General features: G+C 44.0%; 1 protein-coding gene across 5 annotated transcripts in view; it reads right to left on the bottom strand.

Annotated features, from left to right (window-relative positions):
* The window catches only part of fam135a (family with sequence similarity 135 member A), a 62095-nt gene that overhangs the window by 30821 nt on the left and 6673 nt on the right, over positions 1 to 24601 (bottom strand). For all 5 annotated transcript variants that reach the window (XM_071394454.1, XM_071394453.1, XM_071394451.1 and 2 more), the window contains 5 exons: positions 16477 to 16556; positions 8086 to 8225; positions 5030 to 5100; positions 4369 to 4542; positions 3994 to 4120 (listed from right to left, as the gene is read on the bottom strand). In XM_071394454.1, coding sequence (XP_071250555.1) covers positions 3994 to 4120; positions 4369 to 4542; positions 5030 to 5100; positions 8086 to 8225; positions 16477 to 16556 — 592 coding nt within the window. The remainder of the gene's footprint in view (positions 1 to 3993; positions 4121 to 4368; positions 4543 to 5029; positions 5101 to 8085; positions 8226 to 16476; positions 16557 to 24601) is intronic.

Here is a 24601-nt window from a genome sequence, read left to right on the forward strand (position 1 = left end):
TACCTTAGCTTTCTTGGGAACAGGAACAATGGTGGCCCTCTTGAAGCATGTGGGAACAGCAGACTGGGATAAGGATTGATTGAATATGTCCGTAAACACACCAGCCAGCCACACACACTTCTTCTAATAGAAGTCATTACTAGCAGCTTGTCCCTGTCAGCAGAACACTCATTCTAATAGAAGTCATTACTAGCAGAATAAGGGTCACAAAATACAGATAACTTTCGGACATCACGGTTGGAAGATTCCCGGAATTAGGAGGGGAATAAGTATGAAATCTGTGAATCCTCCAACAGGATTTCTGGATGAAGGTGTACTAGACGGGTCGGTTATTTGGTTGATATGAAGTTGGTCGATTTCTTTAGATCTAGATATATTTTCATGGCACACGAGACAGCTGTCTGATTCCTGCCCGTCTCAGTGGACTAGTCCGTTGCGGAGGCAGCGGGGATGGCACAGTCCATCACTAAGACAGTCTCAGTGGACTAGTCCGTTGCGGAGGCAGCGGGGATGGCACAGTCCATCACTAAGACAGTCTCAGTGGACTAATCCGTTGGAGGCAGCGGGGATGGCACAGTCCATCATTAAGACAGTCTCAGTGGACTAATCCGTTGGAGGCAGCGGGGATGGCACAGTCCATCACTAAGACAGTCTCAGTGGACTAATCCGTTGGAGGCAGCGGGGATGGCACAGTCCATCACTAAGACAGTCTCAGTGGACTAATCCGTTGCGGAGGCAGCGGGGATGGCACAGTCCATCACTAAGACAGTCTCAGTGGACTAATCCGTTGCGGAGGCAGCGGGGATGGCACAGTCCATCACTAAGACAGTCTCAGTGGACTAATCCGTTGCGGAGGCAGCGGGGATGGCACAGTCCATCACTAAGACAGTCTCAGTGGACTAATCCGTTGGAGGCAGCGGGGATGGCACAGTCCATCATTAAGACAGTCTCAGTGGACTAATCCGTTGGAGGCAGCGGGGATGGCACAGTCCATCATTAAGACAGTCTCAGTGGACTAGTCCGTTGCGGAGGCAGCGGGGATGGCACAGTCCATCACTAAGACAGTCTCAGTGGACTAATCCGTTGGAGGCAGCGGGGATGGCACAGTCCATCATTAAGACAGTCTCAGTGGACTAGTCCGTTGCGGAGGCAGCGGGGATGGCACAGTCCATCACTAAGACAGTCTCAGTGGACTAGTCCGTTGCGGGGGCAGCGGGGATGGCACAGTCCATCACTAAGACAGTCTCAGTGGACTAATCCGTTGGAGGCAGCGGGGATGGCACAGTCCATCACTAAGACAGTCTCAGTGGACTAGTCCGTTGCGGGGGCAGCGGGGATGGCACAGTCCATCACTAAGACAGTCTCAGTGGACTAATCCGTTGGAGGCAGCGGGGATGGCACAGTCCATCATTAAGACAGTCTCAGTGGACTAATCCGTTGGAGGCAGCGGGGATGGCACAGTCCATCACTAAGACAGTCTCAGTGGACTAATCCGTTGGAGGCAGCGGGGATGGCACAGTCCATCACTAAGACAGTCTCAGTGGACTAATCCGTTGCGGAGGCAGCGGGGATGGCACAGTCCATCACTAAGACAGTCTCAGTGGACTAATCCGTTGTGGAGGCAGCGGGGATGGCACAGTCCATCACTAAGACAGTCTCAGTGGACTAATCCGTTGCGGAGGCAGCGGGGATGGCACAGTCCATCACTAAGACAGTCTCAGTGGACTAGTCCGTTGCGGAGGCAGCGGGGATGGCACAGTCCATCATTAAGACAGTCTCAGTGGACTAATCCGTTGCGGAGGCAGCGGGGACGGCACAGTCCATCACTAAGACAGTCTCAGTGGACTAGTCCGTTGCGGAGGCAGCGGGGATGGCACAGTCCATCATTAAGACAGTCTCAGTGGACTAATCCGTTGCGGGGGCAGCGGGGATGGCACAGTCCATCACTAAGACAGTCTCAGTGGACTAGTCCGTTGCGGAGGCAGCGGGGATGGCACAGTCCATCACTAAGACAGTCTCAGTGGACTAATCCGTTGGAGGCAGCGGGGATGGCACAGTCCATCATTAAGACAGTCTCAGTGGACTAATCCGTTGCGGGGGCAGCGGGGATGGCACAGTCCATCATTAAGACAGTCTCAGTGGACTAATCCGTTGCGGGGGCAGCGGGGATGGCACAGTCCATCATTAAGACAGTCTCAGTGGACTAATCCGTTGCGGGGGCAGCGGGGATGGCACAGTCCATCATTAAGACAGTCTCAGTGGACTAATCCGTTGCGGGGGCAGCGGGGATGGCACAGTCCATCATTAAGACAGTCTCAGTGGACTAATCCGTTGGAGGCAGCGGGGATGGCACAGTCCATCACTAAGACAGTCTCAGTGGACTAGTCCGTTGCGGAGGCAGCGGGGATGGCACAGTCCATCACTAAGACAGTCTCAGTGGACTAATCCGTTGGAGGCAGCGGGGATGGCACAGTCCATCATTAAGACAGTCTCAGTGGACTAATCCGTTGGAGGCAGCGGGGATGGCACAGTCCATCATTAAGACAGTCTCAGTGGACTAATCCGTTGGAGGCAGCGGGGATGGCACAGTCCATCATTAAGACAGTCTCAGTGGACTAATCCGTTGCGGGGGCAGCGGGGATGGCACAGTCCATCACTAAGACAGTCTCAGTGGACTAGTCCGTTGCGGAGGCAGCGGGGATGGCACAGTCCATCACTAAGACAGTCTCAGTGGACTAATCCGTTGCGGGGGCAGCGGGGACGGCAGCGGGGACGGCAGCGGGGACGGCAGCGGGGATGGCACAGTCCATCACTAAGACAGGCATCAGCCGAGAGGGTGTTTGCTTTGGTACCTCAAGCAATTTGATAGAATGGAGAAAATAAGCGAAATTGCATTGGTTTTCCATAACTGTCTAGTGCTTTGGACCCGACACCGTTTATGAGAGTATTCCTGAGGCCTACAGTACAGTATGTGTGAAGATAATGCTTTAGGTATCATTTAAAATGTCTCGTCTCTCTTCAGAACGCGTCTTGTTTCATATTAACTGTGTGAATGGTTTGCCCTTTGATTGTTAACTTCTATCAATTCACCATGACACATAACACCAGTAGTACATTTACCTTTCATTCTCATCTATCTATGTTTGTTTTGTTCCGGTCATTTCTGTGAATGGATTCAACATGTTATTATTTGGCCTACAGTCAGGGAAGAAGAAGAGCTACTAGAAGCCATTAGTGAGAGATGACTGATTTATCTGGAGGTCGAGGACTAATTGGTTTGTAATTACCATTCTCCATGTCAGAGTGAACACGTTGTTTGCAGAGCTCCCAACCTATGCTACACTCGTGAGGAACTCGTTTTGGTTTATTTCATTCCATTTAAGAGTTTGGTCAATTTATTCATTGTATTATGTTTGGAGCGCTCCTGTTAATATTGTGTAAGGACGAGCACCTGATTATCCATAGAAGTAGACCTAGGCTACCTGGCCTGTGTGCAAATGTAGAAATGTGTCCATTTGGGGAAGTCTGATAGTATCTGTGATTGTCTTAACTCACCACCACTAATGAGCTGCGGAGCTTCTCAAAGTGTTTATTTCTTTACCTCAAACAGCAAATCAACAAAGTATGTTTTTACATCCATTGAGAATGACAATAGTTCCTCAATGTATTTGAAAAATCTTTCCAGCTTTCTCCCTTCGATAAAAGGGAAAATGTCATGGTCTGATCCAGTGGAAACGTCATAGCAGGAGCGGGAGGAGGAGGGTCAGGAAAATGTATTTTTCTTTTGGTTATGTTGATCTCTGGCTCCGTCTTGAGTCATTTGTGCGTCTAAATTATTCAATCACAGTGCCCTTAAAGCATCAGACAAGCTCAGTACATATAGCTGATTTTATAGGGTGTGTCTATATATGGAAAAATACATGTTTTAGAACAGACAACTCAGACGAGAAACATTTTAGAGGAAGACAGCCCTGAGGCCTAATCTATACTTACATCAGCAGACAGCTGTTTGACATAGCTGGTTCCAAACACCACATTCTCCAGGGCCGGGATGACAGAGTCTTTACTCTGCTGGGGGGCGTTGCGGTTCAGCCATGTACTCTTCACTAGCCGGGGGAAACTACAACAGACAAACAGCCATTAAGGAATCAGGCCTTACTGGTCAACACCTTTCAGTTCTACTGCACTGAAGACAAAGTCTGAACTGGAGGTTGGATAAATATAGTGTAGATTTACATGTTAGTCATTTAGCAGACGATCTTATCCAGAGAGACTTACAGGATCGATGCTTATTTATTAAAGTGATGATATATCCAAGTCAGTCCCAAGTCACACCCTATTCCCTATACAGTGGGGGGGGGGTGTTACCTGATGAGGGGTTGGTGCAGGGCAACCAGGGATGCGTGGATGGCCATAGAGACCACAGACAGGTGGAAGTAGTCGAACATGATATTGATGTGTTGGTGGATGCCTCGGTTCAGGCTAAAGTGCAAGCGGAGCGAACGACTGCTGATGTTCTGCAGGGAGCTGAGCTCCTCGGGCCTAGTGGGAAAGAACGTATCTGCTGGAGAAACTCAAATCATACAATAGAAAAATGTATTCATATAAACAAATAAAGAATATAAAAAAAACTGTGTGCAATGTTTCCATCTAAAGTATTGGAAAATATTAGACTTGAAATGCACTGCTGCACACTCCCTTGGTATAAACAGACCCCGTCAAACGTGTCTGCAAAGTGCCGGCAGACACGGTTTATTAAGGACACCATAGCAGAGATTCAAAAACACAATCTTTATCTAAAAATAGCCAGATCTGGGTTAAAATACTACTTGAAGAATTTAAAAAACTTTATCTGGGCTTGATTGAGCTTGCCTGGTGTATTAGTAGCAAACCTGCAACCCCCATCCATCTGGCTTTCTGGGCAGGCTAAAGAACACTAAAAGTACAGTATCTAGGATTTCAAATGGAGTTTGAACACAGGTTTGGTAACAGCATGAGAAGCACAGTGTTGGGCCATGATGAAACGTACGAGAAGTCTCCATCTGTGAAGTATAACTCCAGAGAGAGCTGGAAGTCCATGTCATTGAGGGATTCTTCTACCTGAAGAGGGATAGAAACAGACAGGGGAAACAGTCATTTCAGAGGGGGAAAAGAAACTGAGCGAGTCATAGTGAAAGTGAGCCTATTTCCCATCGACAGAGGAACTGATTTCCACCATGACAACAACCCAAGAGCCCGATTCACTAGCGTACTACGTAGTATGAAGCAATGTGCAGTACTGGGCATGTATTCTTAGTAGTATGTACTACGTAGTATGAAGCAATGTGCAGTACTGGGCATACATTCTTAGTAGTATGTACTACGTAGTATGAAGCAATGTGCAGTACTGGGCATACATTCTTAGTAGTACGTACTACGTAGTATGAAGCAATGTGCAGTACTGAGCATGTATTCTAAGTAGTACGTACTACGTAGTATGAAGCAATGTGCAGTACTGAGCATGTATTCTAAGTAGTACGTACTACGTAGTATGAAGCAATGTGCAGTACTGGGCATACATTCTTAGTAGTACGTACTACGTAGTATGAAGCAATGTGCAGTACTGAGCATGTATTCTAACTGGTACGTACTACGTAGTATGAAGCAATGTGCAGTACTGAGCATGTATTCTAAGTAGTACGTACTACGTAGTATGAAGCAATGTGCAGTACTGGGCATGTATTCTAAGTAGTACGTACTACGTAGTATGAAGCAATGTGCAGTACTGGGCATGTATTCTAAGTAGTACGTACTACGTAGTATGAAGCAATGTGCAGTACTGGGCATACATTCTTGGTAGCATGTAGTACGTAGTATGAAGCAATGTGCAGTACTGAGCATATATTCTTAGTAGTATGTACTACGTAGTATGAAGCAATGTGCAGTACTGGGCATGCATTCTTAGTAGTATGTACTACGCAGTATGAAGCAATGTGCAGTACTGGGCACGTCTCTCTTCCTATATCCATACCATCATACCATGTCTCTCTTCCTATATCCATACCATCATACCACGTCTCTCTTCCTATATCCATACCATGTCTCTCTTCCTATATCCATACCATCGTACCACGTCTCTGTTCCTATATCAATACCATCATACCACGTCTCTCTTCCTATATCAATACAATCATAACACGTCTCTCTTCCTATATCCATACCATCATACCACGTCTCTCTTCCTATATCAATACAATCATAACACGTCTCTCTTCCTATATCCATACCATCATACCACGTCTCTCTTCCTATATCCATACCATCATACCACGTCTCTCTTCCTATATCCATACCATCATACCACGTCTCTCTTCCTATATCCATACCATCATACCGCGTCTCTCTTCCTATATCTATACCATCATACCATGTCTCTCTTCCTATATCCATACCATCATACCACATCTCTCTTCCTATATCCATACCATCATACCACGTCTCTCTTCCTATATCCATACCATCATACCGCGTCTCTCTTCCTATATCTATACCATCATACCACGTCTCTCTTCCTATATCCATACCATCATACCACGTCTCTCTTCCTATATCCATACCATCATAACACGTCTCTCTTCCTATATCCATACCATCATACCACGTCTCTCTTCCTATATCCATACCATCATACCGCGTCTCTCTTCCTATATCCATACCATCATACCACGTCTCTCTTCCTATATCCATACCATCATACCACGTCTCTCTTCCTATATCCATACCATCATACCACGTCTCTCTTCCTATATCCATACCATCATACCACGTCTCTCTTCCTATATCCATACCATCATACCACGTCTCTCTTCCTATATCCATACCATCATAACACGTCTCTCTTCCTATATCCATACCATCGTACCACGTCTCTGTTCCTATATCCATACCATCGTACCACGTCTCTGTTCCTATATCCATACCATCATACCATGTCTCTCTTCCTATATCAATACAATCATAACACGTCTCTCTTCCTATATCCATACCATCATAACACGTCTCTCTTCCTATATCCATACCATCATAACACGTCTCTCTTCCTATATCCATACCATGTCTCTCTTCCTATATCAATACAATCATAACACGTCTCTCTTCCTATATCCATACCATCATACCACGTCTCTCTTCCTATATCCATACCATCATACCATGTCTCTCTTCCTATATCAATACAATCATAACACGTCTCTCTTCCTATATCCATACCATCATACCACGTCTCTCTTCCTATATCCATACCATCATACCACGTCTCTCTTCCTATATCCATACCATCATAACGCGTCTCTCTTCCTATATCCATACCATCATACCACGTCTCTCTTCCTATATCCATACCATCATACCACGTCTCTTCCTATATCCATACCATCATACCACGTCTCTCTTCCTATATCCATACCATCATACCACGTCTCTCTTCCTATATCCATACCATCATACCACGTCTCTCTTCCTATATCCATACCATCATAACACGTATTTATTTTATAACATGCTATTGTGAACAATATCCATGTGAGATATTAGGCTAAATTGTCTACATTAAAGCTAAATAAATCTAGTCTGAATAGCCTGCATCTAATTGGCCAATCATATGGATCACTGCAGTGCAGCTCAAGCTCACTCAGTATGAAGCAATGTATTGGGCATTGTAAGTAGTATGCTACTGTGGACATCTGAACACAGGCTAGCCAGAGCCTCAGTGAAAGGGAGCCTATTGTCCTCTATAGCAGAACTGATTCTAACTAGCACAACGACAACTTGGTCATTGGTCACGGTCTTAGTCTAGCAGTCTAGCTTCCTCATCTTAGCCTACAGTCTAGCTTCCTCATCTTAGCCTACAGTCTAGCTTCCTCATCTTAGCCTACAGTCTAGCTTCCTCATCTTAGCCTACAGTCTAGCTTCCTCATCTTAGCCTACAGTCTAGCTTCCTCATCTTAGCCTACAGTCTAGCTTGCTCACCTTAGCCTACAGTCTAGCTTCCTCATCTTAGCCTACAGTCTAGCTTCCTCATCTTAGCCTACAGTCTAGCTTCATTACCTTCTTCTCATCCAGCAGCATCATGATTTTGAACACCAGCACATCATTGACAACCACCTCCTCGTTCTTATAGAGGATCTGGAAGGTCTTGCTGCAGATGACGTCATCGACCACGGCTGCAGGGAAGGCCAGATCAGAACCTGTAATGAGAAGACATTTGTTAGAATGCAGAAAACTTACATCAACACAGTAACACAACTGAGATTAACCGGAGGCTAGGAACTGGAGAGGAGTGGGGGGGTTAGGTACTGGAGTGGAGTGGGGGGGTTAGGTACTGGAGTGGAGTGGGGGGGTTAGGTACTGGAGTGGAGTGGGGGGGTTAGGTACTGGAGTGGAGTGGGGGGGTTAGGTACTGGAGAGGAGTGGGGGGGTTAGGTACTGGAGTGGAGTGGGGGGGTTAGGTACTGGAGAGGAGTGGGGGGGTTAGGTACTGGAGAGGAGTGGGGGGGGGGGTAGGTACTGGAGAGGAGTGGGGGGGGGGGGGTAGGTACTGGAGAGGAGTGGGGGGGGGGGTAGGTACTGGAGAGGAGTGGGGGGGGGGGGGTACTGGAGAGGAGTAGGGGGGGTTAGGTACTGGAGAGGAGTGGGGGGGGGGGTAGGTACTGGAGAGGAGTGGGGGGAGAGGGTTAGGTACTGGAGAGGAGTGGGGGGGGTTAGGTACTGGAGAGGAGTGGGGGGAGAGGGTTAGGTACTGGAGAGGAGTGGGGGGGGTTAGGTACTGGAGAGGAGTGGGGGGGGTTAGGTACTGGAGAGGAGTGGGGAGGGGTTAGGTACTGGAGAGGAGTGGGGGGTTAGGTACTACTGATAGGGAAAAAAATCCAAACAGTTACATATCAGGATAATATGACGATATATCGCATAATTATGACTATCGCAATATACATTTTTGCACTGCTTAGCTGTACCAAAACTTTTTCTTAATCGCTTGTTCTCCATCTTCTTTTTAAAGAAGTAGCCAATTTGTTCTGAGTACTTTTATTTCCATGATTGATCAAAAGGTGTTTTCCATAGGCTCTCTGTCCCTCTGCAGCAGACATGTGGTGAGCAGCATGTTGGAACATGGAATACTAATAAAATCACACTATCAAATAGCAATACATATAGAATTGTGAGAATTGTGATACATATCACATCGGCACCAAAGTATGGTGATAATATCGTATCGTGAGGTCCCTGGCAATTCCCAGCACTACTAGGTACTGGTGAGAAGTTGGCCAGTTATCTTCCTATGAACAGCTTACAGTACATGTTCCCTCTAGCAGACATCCAGGATGTCAGCTGTGTCCTGGCAGCATAGACACAGCAAACAGACGCAGTCAGTCTGTTGGTTGTTTTTACACATGGCTGATGGCTTACAAGGCTGACTAACCATTTCCCATCCTTTCTAGGTGATTAACGGTACTATAGAACCTGCAACTATGAGATCAGCCGTGGAGGGACTAACAACACTATAGAACCTACAACTATGAGATCAGCCGTGGACGGACTAACAGCACTATAGAACCTACAACTATGAGATCAGCCGTGGACGGACTAACATCACTATAGAACCTGCAACTATGAGATCAGCCGTGGACGGACTAACATCACTATAGAACCTGCAACTATGTGATCAGCCGTGGAGGGACTAACAGCACTATAGAACCTGCAACTATGCGATCAGCCGTGGAGGGACTACCAGCACTATAGAACCTGCAACTATGAGATCAGCCGTGGACGGACTAACATCACTATAGAACCTGCAACTATGAGATCAGCCGTGGTGGGACTAACAGTACTATAGAACCTGCAACTATGAGATCAGCCGTGGAGGGACTAACAGCACTATAGAACCTGCAACTATGCGATCAGCCGTGGACGGACTAACAGTACTATAGAACCTGCAACTATGAGATCAGCCGTGGAGGGACTACCAGCAATATAGAACCTGCAACTATGTGATCAGCCGTGGACGGACTAACAGCACTATAGAACCTACAACTATGTGATCAGCCGTGGACGGACTAACATCACTATAGAACCTGCAACTATGAGATCAGCCGTGGTGGGACTAACAGTACTATAGAACCTGCAACTATGAGATCAGCCGTGGAGGGACTAACAGCACTATAGAACCTACAACTATGTGATCAGCAGTGGAGGGAAAGGCCAGAGAGGAACAGGACTCCACCAACCCAGGATGGAAAACACCATACTGCTGGTGGAAAATAGAATACAAGCTAACGGAACAGCTTTCTGCTGAAAATGAAAATGAAACAATACAATTTTGGGGAATTAGCCTATTTCACCACTTAAAGTAGTACACCAACTCTAGTCAAGTGGGTGTACTACCAATGCCAGAGAGACCTGGCTGGCAAGAGACCAGAGACAAGGCCTCCTATTAATAGGCCACTTAGAAAGCCCAGGGTTGAGGAGAGGAGGAGGAACCAATCCCATTCAGCTAAAGCTCTCAGCCTCTCGCTGACTCCTATCAGGCTCAGAACACACTGGAGCATCCTGCAATCATATCAGGCTCAGAGCAGAACACACTGGAGCATCCTGCAATCATATCAGGCTCAGAGCAGAACACACTGGAGCATCCAGCAATCATATCAGGCTCAGAGCAGAACACACTGGAGCATCCTGCAATCATATCAGGCTCAGAGCAGAACACACTGGAGCATCCAGCAATCATATCAGGCTCAGAGCAGAAAACACTGGAGCATCCTGCAATCATATCAGGCTCAGAGCAGAACACACTGGAGCATCCTGCAATCCTATCAGGCTCAGAGCAGAACACACTGGAGCATCCTGCAATCATATCAGGCTCAGAGCAAAACACACTGGAGCATCCAGCAATCATATCAGGCTCAGAGCAGAACACACTGGAGCATCCTGCAATCATATCAGGCTCAGAGCAGAACACACTGGAGCATCCTGCAATCATATCAGGCTCAGAGCAGAACACACTGGAGCATCCTGCAATCATATCAGGCTCAGAGCAGAACACACTGGAGCATCCTGTAATCATATCAGACACAGAGCAGAAAACACTGGAGCATCCTGCAATCATATCAGGCTCAGAGCAGAAAACACTGGAGCATCCTGTAATCATATCAGGCTCAGAGCAGAACACACTGGAGCATCCTGCAATCATATCAGGCTCAGAGCAGAACACACTGGAGCATCCTGCAATCATATCAGGCTCAGAGCAGAAAACACTGGAGCATCCTGCAATCATATCAGGCTCAGAGCAGAAAACACTGGAGCATCCTGCAATCTCATCCTCCTTTGTCCCCTCTTAATCCTCACTGTGACAGGAGGATTGGTTGTTGGGGGACAGAATGCAGTGTATTGTGAGACTGGAGTGGAGAGAGCAAAGGCATTCCTCTCAGTGCAGACCAGGGCAGGGATGAGCTGTGACTGTTCCAGGCTGTCAGGACTCAGAAAAGAGATGGGAACAAGGCTGGTTTTGTGACATCAACCAGTCCTGCCACTCTGCCAGCTCCAAACCAACAACAAAATCCAATGGAGGAGTAGACCAAATCCACATTCATCTGAAGGGCTTCCCTCAATGTCTTTCAACCAAGAGTATCACTGTCAGTTCAAATGGATATTCAACTAACACATTGGAACTCTAGATGAATACCATCTTTCACATTAAAATAGACAGCTTCACCATTCTGGAACGCACAAAATCAGACCAGATGATTTAGAGAAGAGCTTCATATCATATTTACTATCTCTCCGCTTGCTGCCCTTTGAAATAACCTCTCTGACAAATGAATCAACCATACAGGCTAGCTTTTATAGGTGGTCACGTACACTAGCAAATAGCATCAAGGATCCAGTGCCTTAACGTCTGGCCTAATCATTCCCTTCATAGTACAAGATGATGAAGGAGAACCAAGAACTTAAACAAAACCCTCCCAAACGGTGAACAATATGGACCCTGCTACACTCGTAATCCAAAAACATCTGTTAATGAAGCATAACGAATGGTTATAAAGCATACGGCACCACTTGGACTCGGATCATAATTCCATCTTGCTCTCACATCGTTAAAAACAGAACATTACAGCTGAAAAACCTTGGATAAGGTAGGTGAAGGATTGGTCTGAAATAAATATGGACTTGTTAAAAGGCTGCTTTGACTGTACCATTTGGGAGGAATTATGTGACACACAAAACCATTGAGGAACTGAATGGGACCATTACTGACTACATACAGTGTGTTCTGAAAGTATTCAGACAGCCTTGACATTTTCTACATGTTGTAACGTTACAGCCGTATTCTAAAATTGATTTAAAAAAAGAAGCAATCTACACACAATATCCCATAATGACGAAGTGAAAACAGGTTTTTAGAAATGTTTGCAACCCCCCCCAAAAAACAGAAACACCTTACATACATAAGTATTCAGACTCTTTGCTATGAGACTCCTGCTTCCATTGATCATCCTTGAGGATGTTTCTACAACTTGATTGGAGTCAACCTGTTATAAATTCAATTGATTGGACATGATTTGGAAAGGCACACACCTGTCTATATAAAAGGTTCCACAGTTGACGGTGCATGTCAGAGGAAAAACCAAGCCATGAGGTCGAAGGAATTGTCCGTAGAGCTCCGAGACAGGATTGTGTCGAGGCACAGATCTGGGAAAGGGTATCCAACAATGTCTGCAGCAATCGGGTGAGAAGGGCTTTGGTCAGGGAAGTGACCAAGAACACGATGGTAACTCTGACTGAGCTCCAGAGTTCCTCTGACCTGAAGGCCAAGCAAGGCCAAACAGTGAAGCATGGTAGTAGCAGCATCATGCGGTGGGGATGTTTTTCAGCAGCAGGGACTGAGACTAGTCAGGATCGAGGGAAAGATGAACAGAGCAAAGTACAGAGATCATTGATGAAAACATGTTCCAGAACGCTCAGGACTTCAGACTGGGGCGAAGGTTCACCTTCCAACAGGACTACGACCCTAAGCACACAGCCAAGACAACGCAGGAGTGGCTTCGGGACAAGTCTCTGAATGTCTTTGAGTGCCCCAGCCAGAGCCCGGACTTGAACCCGATCAAACATCTCTGGAGAGACCTGAAAATAGCTGTGCAGCAACGCTCCCCATCCAACCTGACAGAGCTTGAGAGAATCTTTAGATAAGAATGGGAGAAACTCCCCAAACACAGGTGTGCCGAGCTTATAGCGTCATACCCAAGAAGACTTGAGGCTGTAATCGCTGCCAAAGGTACTTCAACAAAGTACTGAGTGTTAGGTTCTAAATGAACCGAGTAAAAACTCACGGATGATTATTAAGTTTATTCACCCAAAGGGTCAGACAGCGAACAGACAAAGACATGTTCCCACCAGCACAAGTATATAAACCCCAATTTGGGTGAAGTCTCCTCCTTCCCTCTAAAATATGATATCTTTATTGCTAGGCAGGAAGTTAAGTGATGCAGGTAATAAACTGTTCCTTCTCCCTTAATGTGGCCTGACCTCGGCCCCCATTCCGCACTAATCCACATCTCTCCACTCTTATCAGTGACTGCAACCATGTGATTGCCTTTCCTTTACTCAGTACATTCCAAGCCTCTGGCTCATATCCACCCCACCATATACATTCCTCCTACAGATACCCATTCAGATACCCATATACATTCCTCCTACAGAAACCCATTCAGATACCCATATACATTCCTCCTACAGATACCCATTCACTTCCGGTGTAGAAACCAGACTGTGGCACTCCTCATTTCCATAGGATACCTGATGATTAACAACATTTCAGGTTGACAAGTCAGAACCCATTATGAGTAAAGGGTCTGAATACTTCTGTAAATGAGATAGTTGCTTTTTTTATGTGCAAAAATGTCATCCATTTTAGAATAACAATACATGGGAGGCATGGAAATGTCTTAACCAGACGACAGGTATGGAGAAGAACACCTTGGCAGCAATACCACTTACTGATAACAATCTAGCCAATCAACTGAACCCCTTCTTTGCCATATTTAAAACAACGGACAGGATTTCTGTAAATGACTTACCCCTCCCGAATGACAGTCCCAGAATCATCTCTGGAAAGCTTGTCTTTCAGCTCTTCTCCAAACTCAACCCTCAGAAAGCAAAAGGCTGTGATGGTCTAAGTGGGATGTCATCAGGGAGTGTAAATGGCTGTGTAACATGTACAGAATACTTTGTCAAATGTCATTGGACAGCAGCAGAACCGCCCACATCTGGCTGAAACTATTGTGCCCATTCACAAAGTGAATAATCCCAAATCCCTGAATGACGGTCATCCCATCTGCTTGCCCTCTGTGATAATCTAATGGTTGGACCCCATTGTCCTGGGACACCTTCTCCTGCACACAGAGAGCCTACTGGACTCGTTCCAGCTGGCATATAAACCAGGCCGTGGATCTGAAGATGCACTGGTCTTCCTCCTTCAGAAAGTCTACATGATCTGGATAAACCATGTTCATGCCACAATACTTTTAGCAGATTTTTTTATCTGCCTTCGACACATTACATCCTGATATTCTGGTCAACAAACTTGCGACCATGGGCATCAACGCACGTCTCATCAACTGGATCAGGTGTTCTCTCACCAGTCGGGTCAGAAGAGTGAGGTTCAATGTGAATACATCAGAACCCACTAACCGCCAATATAAGGGTACCCCAGAGCAGTGTCCTTTTGCTGGTGCGGTTCACCCTCTACACTAACGTTTGCACCCAAATAACACCAGAAGGTGCAACAGTAAAGTATGCAGATGATACAACAAGCGTTGGTTTAACAGAGGAGTCCAGGATGACTACAGGACAGAAATAAGGAAAACACATTCTTAAATGGGGGAAAACAAAGGAAATGACAAACCTCAGAAATATAAAAGATGATACCGGGCCCATCCACATCGACTTAAAATAGAATCAGTTGAGCAATACAAATATCTTCGAACTATAATTGACTCAAAACTCTCCTGGACTCAAACACAACAGATATACAAGGGACAACAAGGACTGTATTTCATGAGGAGATTAAAGAAATATCAGGTGAACAAAATAAAAACACCCACATTGTGTTTCCAAGCCTGGTACAAACAGCTATCTATCTCTAATAAAAACACCCACATTGTGTTTCCAAGCCTGGTACAAACAGCTATCTATCTCTAATAAAAACACCCACATTGTGTTTCCAAGCCTGGTACAAACAGCTATCTATCTCTAATAAAAACAACACATTGTGTTTCCAAGCCTGGTACAAACAGCTATCTATCTCTAATAAAAACACCCACATTGTGTTTCCAAGCCTGGTACAAACAGTTATCTATCTCTAATAAAAACACCCACATTGTGTTTCCAAGCCTGGTACAAACAGCTATCTATCTCTAATAAAAACACCCACATTGTGTTTCCAAGCCTGGTACAAACAGCTATCTATCTCTAATAAAAACACACACATTGTGTTTCCAAGCCTGGTACAAACAGTTATCTATCTCTAATAAAAACAACCACATTGTGTTTCCAAGCCTGGTACAAACAGCTATCTATCTCTAATAAAAACACACACATTGTGTTTCCAAGCCTGGTACAAACAGTTATCTATCTCTAATAAAAACACCCACATTGTGTTTCCAAGCCTGGTATAAACTGCTATCTATCTCTAATAAAAACAACCACATTGTGTTTCCAAGCCTGGTACAAACAGCTATCTATCTCTAATAAAAACACCCACATTGTGTTTCCAAGCCTGGTACAAACAGCTATCTATCTCTAATAAAAACAACCACATTGTGTTTCCAAGCCTGGTACAAACAGCTATCTATCTCTAATAAAAACACCCACATTGTGTTTCCAAGCCTGGTACAAACAGCTATCTATCTCTAATAAAAACACCCACATTGTGTTTCCAAGCCTGGTACAAACAGCTATCTATCTCTAATAAAAACACCCACATTGTGTTTCCAAGCCTGGTACAAACAGCTATCTATCTCTAATAAAAACAGCTGTAAAATAAAGAGTTAATCTGAAGAACATGGAAGCTCTGTTCTTGGAGAGAGAAGTGAGGGCAGGAGTGAGAATTGCCACTGACCTGACACACCCACTCAACCAGGAGTACAGATTCTACCATCAGGCCGCAGATACTGACTCCATCTTTACAAAACTCCCAGAGCCCAGAAATCAGCAATTCCCACCAGTATAAGTCAATTGAATAAATAACTACTGTGAATAAAAAACTAACCACTACTGTGCTGTGATGTTGTTTGTTGAGATGCAAGACAAATTTCCCGAAAACGGACACAGAAATAATAATAATTAATAATAGAAAAGAAGGTGATTTCTTTATGGTTGGAACACACACAACTAAAGCATTTTAGCGAGAGAGCGAGAGAGAGCGTGTGTGTGTGTGTGTTAACTGACCTGGTGGGTGGAGTAGACTGGCCTCTACTTTGTGAGGGACTCGTGGTGGCACCTTCATACTGGCACGGATCTGGTAGAACCTGGGAGACAAACAGTTAGCAATGAAAACAACAGGAAGGACATAGTGTTCACCCTACCAGGACTGGAACCCAGGCCCTTGCAGCTGTCAGTCCAACATCTTGATGAGGCAGGTAGACACCGCATGCTCTAATCCAAGGTCCCTACAGAATGTAGGAATTCTAAACACAGAACTCATTTGATGGGACAAACTGTAGCTTTAACCCAATAGAAATTAGAACAATTGGCCTATTAAAAATCTCTAGCCTACAGAGCCTTCAGGAAGTATTCACACCCCTTGACTTCTCCCACATTCTGGTGTGTTACAGCCTGAATTTAAAATGGATTAAATTTCGTTTTTTTTGTCACTGGCCTATACACCATACCCCATAATTACAAAGTGGAATATGTTTTTAGATTTTTTTGACAGATTAATAAAAAATGAAAAGATGAAATGTCTTAAATCAATAAGTATTCAACCCCTTTGTTATGGCAAGTCTAAATAAGTTCAGGAGTAAACATTTGCTTAACAAGTCACATAATAAGTTGCATGGACTCACTGTGTGTGCAATAATAGTGTTTAACATGATTTTTGAATGACTACCTCATCTCTGTACCCCACACATACAATTATCTATAAGATCCCTTAGTCGAGGAGTGAATTTCAAACACAGATTCTAATGCCTCCCAAAGAAGGGCACCTATTTGTAGAATGGTTCCCCCCAAAAAAGCAGACATTGAATATCCCTTTGAGCATGGTGAAGTTATTAATTACACTTTGGATGGTTTATCATTACACCCAGTCACTAAAAAGACAAAGTCCTCCCTAACTCAGTTGCCTGAGAGGAAGGAAACCGCTCAGGGATTTCACCATGAGGCCAATGGTAAGTTTAAAAAGTTAGAGTTTAATGGCTGTGATAGGAGAAAACTAAGGTTGGATCAACAACATTGTAGTTACTCTACAATACGAACCTAAATGACAGAGAAAAAGTCTGTACAGAATAAAAATATTTCAAAACATGCATCCTGAGATATTTCTATATTTCATTTTCAATAAATTTGCAAACATTTCTAAAAACATGTTTTCATTTTGTCGTGAGGATGTGTGTGTAGATGGGTGAGAAACACATCTATTTAATCCATGTTGAATCCAGGCTGTAACAACATGTGGAATAGGTCAGGAGGTATGAATATTTTGGGAAGACAGTGTATAGAAAGAGTAAGAGTCTGGCTCCGTCGGAGTAACCTATAGGCCTGAAGTTTAGAGTGGAGACAGGGGAGAGACAGCCTCGTAAGAAGAGAACAGTCTGTGTAGGTTTACTAAAGGCATGTAAAACGAGCTTTCACTTTTCATTAATGAATAATGAGCACTTTCTTTAACACTCACTCGTGTGTTAAACTCACATTTAAAGTATTGATGAGTAAAGAAAGACCAGGGCCCATATTCAAACAAACATGTACTGATCTGGGATCAGTTCTCTCTTTATGATCATAATGAATAAGATTGACAGCCTGGGTGGACCTGACAGCCTGACAGCCTGGGTGGACCTGATCCTAGAACAGCAGTCCTACTCTGAGACTGTCTGCTGGTCAGTGCTCTGCTCAGGACAGGACAGTATTACAACATGCTGTCTCCTTTTGAATGTACATTTCCCAGATGTGTAAGAGATGTTTGGCTGGTATAACCTGACTACCAGGCTGACTCGGAGCCGTGGCTGGTATAACCTGACTACTAGGCTGACTCATAGCCGTGACTGGTATAACCTGACCACCAGGCTGACTCATAGCCGTGACTGGTATAACCTGACTACTAGGCTGACTCGGAGCCGTGGCTGGTATAACCTGACCACCAGGCTGACTCATAGCCGTGACTGGTATAACCTGACCACCAGGCTGACTCATAGCCGTGACTGGTATAACCTGACTACTAGGCTGACTCGGAGCAGTGGCTGGTATAACCTGACTTCTAGGCTGATTCAAAGCTGGGGGTGTTACATTGTGATGCTGCAGCAGCACCAGACAGGAGCAGCCTATCCCACTGGTGTGTCCGTCTGAACCACATCCCATGTTTGTTTCCTGACTCGCCACATGTTTCCAATGGAAGGAAAGCAGACAGCCGGACACAGACCAAAATACACTAGGATATGGACTAGTCTTTTATCACACCTACGTAGCAGACACAGGACTCTGCATATGAGGTGCTGTTGAGATCGCTATGGATCAATGTTCCCTCTAAGCTGCGCTCGTGCGTAGATCCCTGGGACTGCCGGACAGAAGAAATATCAGCCCTCGCAGAGAAGCAGGAGATTGAACTTCATTCAACTTTATAGAGTTTTCCCCTTTAGTTAAAACTATCAACGATTCGCTCTACTGTGGGAATTGTGATCGAATCAATGCAATATTAGCCACTTTCAATGTAACATATGGAAACAAAAGGAACTGTGCAAGAGATGTTGTTGTAGGCAGAACGCATGGGAGTAGGAATCTATTGTGTTGACATGTAGGACTCAGTGTACTCTGCACCAAGGCTCAACTTGTTCTCAGATCAAAGCAAGAGCTGCATGCAGCCACGTGTGCACATTCTGTTCATATCCTCTGTTCGTTATTAGTTGTTAGCCCAGTTATAGATCGTTAGTAGTCAGCAATAGGGGACTGATTGTTAGTTAGTGAGTTATTATCCCAGTTATAGATCGTTAGTAGTCAGCAATAGGGGAGTGATTACTAGTTAGTGAGTTATTATCCCAGTTATAGATCATTAGTAGTCAGCAATAGGGGAGTGATTACTAGTTAGTGAGTTATTATCCCAGTTATAGATCATTAGTAGTCAGCAATAGGGGAGTGGTTACTAGTTAGTTATTATCCCAGTTATAGATCGTTAGTAGTCAGCAATAGGGGAGTGGTTACTAGTTAGTTATTATCCCAGTTATAGATCGTTAGTAGTCAGCAATAGGGGAGTGGTTACTAGTTAGTTATTAGCCCAGTTATAGATCGTTAGTAGTCAGCAATAGGGGAGTGGTTACTAGTTAGTGAGTTATTATCCCAGTTATAGATAATTTGTAGTCAGCCATTTGTGTTTATTTATTTATTTAACCAGGTAGGCTAGTTGAGAACAAGTTCTCATTTGCAACTGCGACCTGACCAAGATAAAGCAAAGCAGTTTGACACATACAACAACACAGAGTTACACATGGAATAAACAGACATACAATCAATAATACAGTAGAAAAATCTATATACAGCATGTGCAAATGAGGTAGGATAAGAGAGGTAAGGCAATAAATAGGCCATGGTGGCAAAGTAATTACAATATAGCAATTAAACACTGGAATGGTAGGATGTGCAGAAGATGAATGTGCAAGTTGAGATACTGGGGTGCAAAGGAGCAAGATAAATAAATACAGTATGGGAATGAGGTAGAATGGATGGGCTATTTACAGATGGGCTATGTACAGGTGCAGTGATCTGTGAGCTGCTCTGACAGCTGGTGCTTAAAGCTAGTGAGGGAGGTAAGAGTCTCCAGCTTCAGAGATTTTTGCAGTTCATTCCAGTCATTGGCAGCAGAGAACTGGAAGGAGAGGCGGCCAAAGGAAGAATTGGCTTTGGGGGTGACCAGTGAGATATACCTGCTGGAGCGCGTGCTACGGGTGGGTGCTGCTATGGTGACCGGTGAGCTGAGATAAGGCGGGGCTTTACCTAGCAGAGACTTGTAGATGACCTGGTGCCAGTGGGTTTGGCGACGAGTATGAAGCGAGGGCCAGCCAATGAGATCATACAGGTCGCAGTGGTGGGTAGTATATGGGGCTTTGGTGACAAAACGGATGGCACTGTGATAGACTGCATTCAATTTGTTGAGTAGAGTGTTGGAGGCTATTTTGTAAATGACATCGCCGAAGTCGAGGATCGGTAGGATGGTCAGTTTTATGAGGGTATGATTGCCAGCATGAGTGAAGGATGCTTTGTTGCGAAATAGGAAGCCGATTCTAAATTTAATTTTGGATTGGAGATGTTTAATGTGAGTCTGGAAGGAGAGTTTACAGTCTAACCAGACACCTAGGTATTTGTAGTTGTCCACATATTCTAAGTCAGAACCGTCCAGAGTAGAGGTCGGCCGATTAATCGGGGCCGATTTCAAGTTTAACATAACAATCTGATTTTTTTTTTTTTTACACCTTTATTTAATCTTTATTTAACTAGGCAAGTCAGTTAAGAACACATTCTTATTTTCAATGACGGCCTAAGAACGTTCTGCCTCATTTAGCGGCAGAACGACAGATTTTTAACCTTGTCAGCTCGGGGGATCCAATCTTGCATTGATTACATTGCACTCCACGAGGAGCCTGCCTGTTAGCAAATGCAGTAAGCTAAGGTAAGTTGCTAGCTAGCATTAAACTTATCTTATAAAAAACAATCAATCAATGACTGTCATTGCTCCAATGTGTACTTAACCATAAACATCAATGCCTTTCTTAAAATCAATACACAAGTATATATTTTTAAACCTGCATATTTAGCTAAAAGAAATCCAGGTTAGCAGGCAATATTAACCAGGTGAAATTGTGTCATTTCTCTTGCGTTCATTGCACGCAGAGCCAGGGTATATGCAACAATTTGGACCGCCTGGCTCTTTGCGAATTAATTTGCCAGAACTTTACGTAATTATGACAACATTGAAGGTTGTGCAATGTAACAGGAATAATTAGACTCATGGATGCCACCCGTTAGATGAAATACGGAACGGAATAAACGTTTTGTTTTCGAGGTGATAGTTTCCGGATTAGTCAAAGGTATATGGTTTAGAGAGAAATAGTCGACGCGTTATAATTCCTGTAATAACTTGCGGCTGAATTTGAAAGGGGCTCCTTCGTTATTTTACCGTTCATGTCTTCCATAGAGAATGTCTTGATCTACTTCAAATAAGGTGTGTGTTTCGTGCAGGCTTAAACCGCCTCGACGTTTTGATACCCGTGTAAATCTCACTAGGATAAGGTAACGTTTGTCAACATATTTTCAATAAAAATGTTTTATCTTCGCTTATATTTAGCCTATATTGATCAGAGTTACCTTGTCCTATGGATATCTACACAGTTATAAAATTGGCACGGTGATGTAAGCCTACACGAAACACAGACCTTATTTTTTGTGAATCTAAAAATATCCTATGGAATAAATGAAGGAACCGCTTTTCAGAATTTGCTAGAAGGTGTCATGGGAATTATGACTCGCACTTTGGTTTTCAATTATTACCATGCCCATTATTAAAATAGGATTTCCTGCATATAGAAATTAAAGTTTTTGTTTTCAACATTCATCACAGGTAACTTAAACTCTATTTTTATTCAAACAGTTGAGAGTATTTGTCTCCTAAGCAGACTCTTCAGTATCATTGTCACTTCAGAGCTGTGTGCGTGTGTGTATTTATGTATTATATTAAGTTAAAATAAAAGTGTTCATTGTTCATTCAGTATTGTTGCAATTGTCATTATTACAAAAATGTGTGTATGATATATATATATTTAAAAAAAAATGTTTTTTTTAAATAAATCGGCCGATTAATCGGTATCGGGTTTTTTGTCCTCCAATAATCGGTATCGGTATTGAAAAATCATAATCGGTCGACCTCTAGTCCAGAGTAGTGATGCTGGACGGCCGGGCAGGTGCAGGCAGCGATCGGTTAAAGAGCATGCATTTAGTTTTACTTGTATTTAAGAGCAGTTGGTGGCCACGGAAGGAGAGTTGTATGGCATTGAAGCTCATCTGGAGGTTAGTTAACACAGTGTTCAACGAAGGGCCAGAGGAATACAGAATGGTGTCGTCTGCGTAGAGGTGGATCAAAGAATCACCAGCAGCAAGAGCGACATCATTGATGTATACAGAGAAGAGAGTCGGCCCGAGAATTGAACCCTGTGGCACCCCCAAAGAGACTGCCAGAGGTCCGGACAACAGGCCCTCCGATTTGACATACTGAACTCTATCGGAGAAGTAGTTGGTGAACCAGGCGAGGCAGTCATTTGAGAATCCAAGGCAGCTGAGTCTGCCGATAAGAATGTTGTGATTGACAGAGTCGAAAGCCTTAGCCAGGTCGATGAATACGGCTGCACAGTAATGTCTCTTATCGATGGCAGTTATGATATCGTTTAGGACCTTGAGCGTGGCTGAGGTGCACCCATGACCAGCTCTGAAACCAGATTGCATAGCGGAGAAGGTACGGTGAGATTCGAAATGGTCAGCAATCTGTTTGTTAACTTGGCTTTCAAAGACCTTAGAAAGGCTGGGTAGGATAGATATAGGTCTGTAACAGTTTGGGTCTAGAGTGTCTCCCCCTTTGAAGAGGGGGATGATCGCGGTAGCTTTCCAATCTATGGGAATCTCAGACGATACGAAAGAGAGGTTGAACAGGCTAGCAATAGGGGTTGCCAATATTTCCGCAGATAATTTTAGAAAGAGAGGGTATAGGGGAGTGATTGTTAGTTAGTGAGTTATTAGTCCAGTTATAGATCATTAGTAGTCAACAATAGGGGAGTGATTACTTCCTACATTTCTAGACATCTCTGAAAAGCGAGTCTGGTAAAGAGCACTTTTTTGTCTTAAAAGGGGGAGTGTTGTATTTTGAGACAGATTATTCAAGCCTAAGTAGCCAATAGGCAGAGGGTAGCATAATGTGTCTGATTCTCTGTAATAATGGTATGGGAATAATAATGCATTTTATTTTGTAAAGTGGTTCCTTGCATCAAACAACATTTTCAGTCACCTCCTTGTCTGAAGGACAAGTGGATTAACAGGTTAATGTCAAGTCAAAAGTCTCACGGAATGTACGACTACATTGAACACCACACATTGGCTGCTAGTGTAGGTTGAATGATAGAACAGCTATTTCCATGTTAAAATGTAGGCCACTCTGGTAGGCCACTCTAAATTATGATCAAATAGCCACAGTTGCCTACCTGACCATTGTCTGAAACTGTAACTTAAAGCAGGTACAGCCTCAGTGTTCACAGTAAACACATGCTGGAAGTTGCACAGAATTTTCACAACTTTCAAGTTTGCACTCAGCAGACCTGAAAATGAGAGGGAACATTGCTATGGAAACTATACAGTTTTGTTTCTGGCTCAAAAAGGGGCTTAGGTGCTGGGCGTGGCAGGGGGTGTGGCAGAGGACGTGGCAATGAGCACGTCTCAGCGTGGCTACATCTTAGAGAACATTTTAGAGGCCCCCATCTTGGCTCTGTAGATACAACATTTTGCAGTTTTAAAGCAAATTTTCTGCGATTCTACATATCCTGCCATGGAGCCGAGAGAAAATGCAGTTTTAATGCTAGTTTCCTGCTATTCTACGCATTTTGCCATGGCTAATGATGTGTTCTTTTTCTCAAACATAATAACAAAATGAATACTGCTAAATTCATTGTTTTGGAATTTTTTATTCTCCCTGAATGTCAAGCTTTTATTTTGGTGATGGTTAATTCTTAAAGATGATATTATTTAAAATATACACTGAGTGTACAGAACATTAGGAACACCTTCCTAATATTTAGTTGCACCCCCTTTTGCCCTCATTACAGCCTCAAATCATTTTAGAAAGTGAAAGTGTTCCACAGGGATGCTAGACCATGTTGACTCCAATGCTTCCCACTGTTGTGTCAAGTTGGCTGGATGTCCTTTGGGCGGTGGACCATTCTTGATACACACGAGAAACTGTTGAACGTGAAAAACACAGCAGTGTTGCAGTTCCTGACACACTCAAACCGGTGCGCCTGGCACCTACTACCATACCCCGTTCAAAGGCACTTAAAAATGTTCTCTTGCCCATTCATCCTCTGAATAGCACACATACACAATTAATATCTCAAGGCTTGAAAATCCTTCTTTAACCTGTCTCCTCCCCTCCATCTACGCTGATGGAAGTGGATTTAGTGACATCAACAAGGGATCATATCTTTCACCTGTTCAGTCTGTGTCATGGAAAGAGTAGGTGTTCATAATGTTTTGTCCACTCAATGTATATAGGTCCATTATTTATTCTACATATTTTATATCTGGTTTTAGTCATTTAAGTTTACAATTTAATTGT

This window comes from Salvelinus alpinus, chromosome 3, assembly GCF_045679555.1.
Source record: "Salvelinus alpinus chromosome 3, SLU_Salpinus.1, whole genome shotgun sequence".
NCBI lineage: Eukaryota > Metazoa > Chordata > Actinopteri > Salmoniformes > Salmonidae > Salvelinus > Salvelinus alpinus.